Consider the following 6984-nt stretch of genomic DNA (forward strand, 5'->3'; position numbering starts at 1 on the left):
TCAGGGGGCAGCAGGGCAGGCCCTACGAGGAGAGGCTACGGGACCTGAACCTGTTCAGCCTCCACAAGAGAAGGCTGAGGGGGATCATAGTGGCCTGTTACAAACTAGTGAGAGGGGACCAACAGGCACTGGGGGAGTCCCTGTTCCCCTGAGCACTACCAGGAATGACCAGGAATAAGAGTCACAAGCTGGCAGAGCGTAGATTTAGACTAGCTATCAGGAGGTGCTACTTTACCGTCAGGATGGCTAGGATCTGGAACCAACTTCCAAGGGAAGTGGTGATGGCCCCTACCCTGGGGGTCTTTAAGAGGAGGCTAGATGTACACCTTGCTGGGATCATTTGACCCCAGTACTCTTTCCTGCCCCGGCAGGGGGTTGGACTCCATGATCTGCTCAGGTCCCTTCCAACCCTAGATACTATGAAAACTTAGACTCCTTTTTGCTGGAACCCAACATTAACGCATCAATCTTTCTTCCACCAAACTCAGGAACTTATAAGGTACCTTTTCATTTCATTTTATTTCCTATTTCTCATTATCACTATTGCTTTTCTTAAGTTTAATGATGTGTTCTCTTGCATTACAACACACTGTATGCTTTAACACAAAATTTCTGGATAAGAAACTTACCATACATATGGCAATCTTATCCGATTGTTTCATTAATATAATGTCAACTGCAAGATTCACCTTGCATTCTCTGCATGCATTTAAAAAACAAAAACAAAAAAACCCAAAAAACCCCAATTTTCTCAATAGCAGGCCAAACTGCTAATACAGCACACAGCTTTGTAATATTTCGGTTTTTTACCTCTCCATATCCTCTCAGATTTAGGATCTTATTGTAATAACAGTAAAGAACAGACATCTAAAAATGAAGTGATGCATTTCTGAGCATTATGGGTTATTAACTCACACTATGCAATACTACCTTCTCTGCTGAAAGGTTACCTTCTTTATTGCAAGCTCTTGTCATATACCTTCTTTCTGGAGGATTCAGTATTGGAAAGGCAAAATAAATCCTCATTTAAATTACCCAGTCATCAGGCAAATTAATTAAACTCCATAGCTACTTCCCTTATGAGAACCATAAAAACATAACCCTTACCATTAATAGTGATCTGCCCAGTGGTTTGAGGAACACCAACAAGAGTCACTGGATAGAGTCCAGATTCAGCAGGAAGAGAAAGAGCAGCAGGAAGAGATTCAAATTCTACTCCAGCTGTCAGGAGACCCTGGGGGAAACAAATGCTTGTTTCATCTAGAGACACTGAAACATATTATTAATTTAATGCTGTTGTGTGTACTCCAAAACCTAGCTGATTTGGCATATTTTATGTACTTAATTAAAAACAAAGTACATGTCCAAGATAAAGAATAAAATGAACGTGAAACGCAGTTCAGAAAAATTTACATTTACGTTCACCGAGTCAAAATGGAAGATCCGCACACGGAGATAAAAGCACTTACAACATTAAGACCACATACAAACATGATGTTTCCACTGGGAGAATCACTGCTCTCTCAGTAGAAATTGCCAGCATCCAGGTATTCATTCAGTTTCACCCAGAGGAAACACGCCTCATCCAAGAGGAAAATCTTCTACACTGACAGTTAGACTATCTCCCCTGCAAGAGACCGTCTCTCACTAGGATCATTGCCTGTACACTTGATGAGCAGCTTCCAGCATCTTCGACAGACTAGAAGGAGCAGAAAGCGTTTCCAAGCCACCCCACTCTCTGGAGACCAGGAGCAGGGGACAGCGGCTGCTTTGCCATACCTTCCCCAGACAAGGATCACCCCAGTCTGGGGAAAGTGCAAGCAAGAGGGGGAAGCAGCAGAAGAGGGAAAACAGGAAAAGCTGCAGGCTGGAACACCTATACACAGCCTCTCCCAGGCTAGGGACAGAAGTTACACATAAACCAGTTAAAATGATCAGAAACTGGTTTAAACCTGTAACAGAACATGGGTTCAGTGCACATAAACCAGTTTCAAAATGTCCAAAACTGGTTTACAAATCAACTTGGTTGAATGTTAATTGATTTGAGTCAAACCAATTTATGGAACTTGGGTCCCAAACCACTTCCTGGTTTAAGTTAAATCAGTCCCCCAGCATCCCAGAATGCTTTTCAGCCCTTAGCTGGGCTGGGCTGTCTGCTCCAGAAAGCAGGACTGGCCCCACCCCTATCCTCCCTAGCTGGAGGTCCACCTGGCTGAGAAGGAGGGAGACTGCAGCTGGGAGACAGCATCTTCCTGGCTTCCCCCTTCCCCAACCCTCACTGTTCAAGCAGGGATCCCCCCTCTCCCACAGAACAGACCCCAGCTGGCATCTGGTCATGGTCACAACACCCCCATGCTAGCTAATGCTGAGAGGTGTCTATGTGTTTGTGTCTCCAAATTCACTGGAACAAAGGCAGAAAAAACAGCATCTACTTAGGGCTTTTGGAGCTAATCAACATGTCTGCTGGTAATGTCCCTCCATTCTTTCTTAAAATGCTTTGTAAGAAGCTGTTTAAGAAGAACCTGAACTAATGAGAGAAAGGCTTTGCTTTCTCAATGAGCTGATAAGCTTTGTGTTCAGATAAGCTCCCTGCTGCTGGTGCCTTGCTGTCAGTGTTCAACAGAGAGAGGTGTCAGAAATGACCTGGTTTGCAATGAATGCAGTGCCTGTCAGTTTGCTGCAGCCAGTATGGAGCAGCAGGGAGAGGGAGACTGAAAAACTCAGTATCATCAACAGCTGCATGCAGTCCACACAAGCAGTCTTCCTTCCTCACCCCCTCACCCGCAGAGTGCTGGCTGAGGGCTGGGGTCTGGCAACACTGCCCGCCCCTTGAGCAGCAAGTCAGGAGAAAAAGTCTGATGAGAACAGATAACCCCTCCCTCTCCAGGCACACCCTGGCTGGGGACCGTGCGGGCCAGGGTGGGGGGTTTAAATCCCTCCCTAATTGAAGTATTCTGCCAAGGCCTGGCCATCCTCCCCTGTCCCTCTCAGCTCAGTACTGTACAAGGGAAGGGAGGGCTTGCTGTAGTGACCCCCGACTTTTAGCCTGAGCCACTGCAGGCATGTGCCGACATTTTCTGAATCAAAAGTGAATATCTATTAACTTGGAAATTGGCTCAATCTCTGCAGGTTAAACTAACCTGCAAAGACTGAATCAACTGAGGCTTGGGCTTTGTGAATGTCGGTCCCCAGCCCCAGAAATCTCTAGCACTAGAAATGAACATCTGGTTTTACCCAAACTGTACACTGAGAAAGCTTATCTGCCTGAATATGGTATACAACAGAGTGACTCACAAACCAGAGACAAAATAAAGAAGCACAGCTCAGTATTTCTAAATGCAGCATTACTTTCCCTATCAAATGACTTAACACATCAGTTTAAGTATTAAACAGTTTTACTATAAATTGCCATATCCCTGATATTTTGGGGAATATACAGACATCAATAAATATATGACAGCACATTTACTTAAATTCAAAATAATAAGGACATCAATGCAACGTTTTTAGCCCCATAACATCATACAACACAACCTAATTAAACTAAGCAGCATTAGAAACACTTTCACTGAAACTCTGGGTCTTGTTGCATGGTAATTTTGGGTGGCTCCTGGAGCTCTTAAACCCTGGATTTTCCACACATTCACACTTTAAAGTGGCTTAAAGCACTCATTACGTGGCTCAAAGTTACACCAGTGCAAGGCAGGATTCTCTCTTACTCCACACACCCCAGCTGCCGTTCCATTAAGGTGCAGCTGCTCCCCACAAATGCGCCGCTCAAGTTGGAAGTGTAACTGCTCCACATTCCAAGCTGGTACTAAGCTGATCAACATTTGCACAGTTCACAATTTAAGGTGTAACAAGGTGCTCATCTCACCAAGATAAAGTTTTCCACTTTTCCTGCTTCCTCTTAAGCTTAAAAACAACAGGAAAATTAATATCAAGTAAAAATGTGGTAAAACCACCGATAATGTGCCACCATTTCCACCCCTTTTTCCTACACCCTGACCTCTGAATATCCCTTGGTCCTTTATCTCCAAAGTCACAAGAATTGACTAGAACTTGGGATGCGTTACCTAACTAATGTCAGCACTCTCTGCAATACCCAAATCATCACATTTATTTTATTTCAGAACTTGCATATTAACTAACTGTATGAATGCTAAAGAATCGGTCTTTTGAATGGGTGTCTTCAACGGGATGTCAGATGGAAAAAGAAGAAAACAGCAGCAATTCTTTTCCTAAATATAATTTTTTGTAAGACACCTCAATTAAGAAAATAGCATCGATATTGCCACCTGACTTATGCACAGGATCCAAACCAGCTGGGGCAGGAACCACAGGTGATACAGTCTGGCCAGGGTGACAATGTGATGCTTGCTCTACGACACACACTACATGCTATGCCCACCACATCTGATCTAGCCCCATGCTGGCTGGAGCGTTTGCAGGTGCTGCATGCAGCACAAGTCCTTGACATGCAGCCGTCTGTCCAAGATAGCCACCATGCATAGTGCTGCTACAGCTGTGAATTAACTGCACCACACGGTGCATGTTCCAGCCACTCCAGGATCCACAGCTGAGCAGCCACCAGATCAAGTGTCCTGGGGGAAGATGGAGTGGGTAGAGGAGAGGGTCCATGGGCATGATCCAGCCAGCAGGCCAGCCCCAAAGGCCAGATGAGTTAGTACCCCTGACATAGCTGCTATAGAGTTAGACAAGCTTTTAAATGCAAGCAAGTCTTTTCCCCTTAAGGTCTGAAGAGTAAAAGCCAGCAATGCATAGCAGAAAAGAAATTCCCAGGGGTAGCAGACAAACAATTATCAGAAGAAAAGAAGCTGATTACAGGGAGATCAAGGCCTATCTAAAGGGAGAAGGGTCATTATCACCTTTCATGGGAAGAATTCAGGATTTGGGTTTGTTTTATGGTACATAATAGAGCATTAAGTCCTGGGTTCTCAAGTGCCCAGACAGCTTATAACATTTTCATTCCTAAATTTGCATTCTAAAGGTGTTAGGTGGATTTGCCTTGAGCATGAGCAGAGAGATCATGAGACAGGGAGTAGTTGTTCTCCAAGAAATGTCCTCCTAATGGTATATCTGTCTCTGTCCTTTATCTTTAACATTTAGTGTTTTTTAAATCCTTATGCCCCGCCCCCCCAAGTATCTCTTTTCTCAACTGAATAGGTCTAGCCTCTTTAGTCCCTCCTCATATGGAAGGCCCTCCATACCACTATTCATCCTTGTAGCTCTTCTCTCAACCTCCTCTAGTTCTTCTATATTTAAGGTGCAACAGGAACCAGCAACAAAATCATTATGCATTTTGTGTAATAATCTTGTATTCATATCCTTTTCAATTTGCCACTAATTGTCTAGATTACTATTTAAAATACAATTCACTGGTTAATCATATTTTAGGGCCTTGTTACACATTAATTATAATCAGGACAAGGTGTTCTTAACTCCTGTATTGTCCACAAACCGTGACATGTAAACTAGTTTTAGACACCCTTTAGGTGTTTTAAAGTTATGCCACTCCAGGGCAGGTTCATCTCCAATCTGTGTTACCCAGCTTTTCTTCCACAAACATGTGGCCACTCTCCAGAGAAAAGCTGCCCAAGCTTCAGTCCTCCAGAATCCTAGGATGCAGTGCCCACCCCTCTCTGAATGGACAAGCTTTTTACCCCCTGACCTATACTACCCAGGGGAAAATACAAGCACCAAGCCAATCCCTGTTCACACGCAAGCTGGACTTTGCCAGCTTTACCCAGCAACAGATGCCGCCAAGCACTCACCTCACGATCTAGGAAAGCCCCTATTTGGTTTGCTACATGGCCCCTGGCCATGTGCTGGGAAAACCCCACCCCCTGGGGAAAAACCTGCGAACATTTTGGCAGGAAGATGTGACCAATCCGGGTGTGAGGTTGGGCTTGTCATTTGGCCTATAAAGCCTGGGGTGGAGTTTCCACCCAGAGAGAGAGCGTGCAGACGCCAGAGCATCCATCGCTCGGTCAGCTAGCTAGAGCAGAAGCCAGAGCTTCCACTGCTCAGTGGGTAGGCCTGGCCAGCTTCCCACAGCTTCTCCGGTCTCCGGAGCAACTGTTTGCTGATCGGTTCAGTCTCATTCTTGGGATAGCCATCGTTTTGTCTTGCATCCGTCCCTTATTTGAACCAGGACGGATCATTTTGTTTTCGTTCGTTTAGTCGTTCGTTTGTCCCTCACCCGAACTGAGATCCATCATTTTGTTTTTGCTCGTTCGTTCCTCACCTGAACCGAGATCCAACATTTTGTTTTTCGTTCTTTCATCTCTTACCTGAACCGGGACAGAATCCGCCCGTGCAGCCACATTCACACCGGTAGTGCATAAGCAAGAGACTCTGTCTGTCATTCACTTGTCCCTTATCCGGACTGGGACTAAACCAAGTGTAACTGCCTGCGCAGCCACATCTACATCAGTGGTACATAAGTAAGAAATCAAATAAAGAAAATGTTTTGGAACCGTTATGAGTCCGCCTCTCCCTCTCGCAACCTAACACCAGGGGATAGAACCCACCGGGGCAACAGCCGCAGCCTGGCTCATGCCTCGCACATCCCTCTCCTGCCCCAGGGGTGTGACCTGACCAGAAAGCTTCTAGGGGCAGATATAAGACTCTCGTTAATTTATACTTACTCTACTTTTTTTTTCTTTTTTTACTACTTTTTATTTTATCCTCTAGTGGTTTAAGTGGCCGACTTGTTTCATTCTACCACCCAGCCCCATTCCCACCCATTGCCTCTCCACTTTCCACTTCACTACACAGTCCTCATCATTAAATTTCCCCCTTCATAAATTTCATAGACATTCAGGCTGGAAGGGACCTTGGAAAATCAGAGTCCAGCCCCCCGCCCAAAGGGCAGGAAGTCAGCTGGGTCATAGGATCCCAGCAAGATAAGCATCCAATTTGCTCTTGAAGGTGTTCAATGTAGGTGCTTGAACCATCTCC

General features: G+C 45.1%; 1 protein-coding gene across 2 annotated transcripts in view; it reads right to left on the bottom strand.

Moving 5' to 3' along the window:
• TRAPPC9 (trafficking protein particle complex 9) overlaps positions 1-6984 on the bottom strand; it is an 800742-nt gene that overhangs the window by 672355 nt on the left and 121403 nt on the right. For both annotated transcript variants that reach the window (XM_019553127.1, XM_019553118.1), the window contains one exon: positions 1108-1234. In XM_019553127.1, coding sequence (XP_019408672.1) covers positions 1108-1234 — 127 coding nt within the window. The remainder of the gene's footprint in view (positions 1-1107; positions 1235-6984) is intronic.

The sequence above is a fragment of the Crocodylus porosus genome, unplaced genomic scaffold (genome assembly GCF_001723895.1).
Source record: "Crocodylus porosus isolate Cpor-Errol unplaced genomic scaffold, CroPor_comp1, whole genome shotgun sequence".
Taxonomy (NCBI): Eukaryota; Metazoa; Chordata; order Crocodylia; family Crocodylidae; genus Crocodylus; species Crocodylus porosus.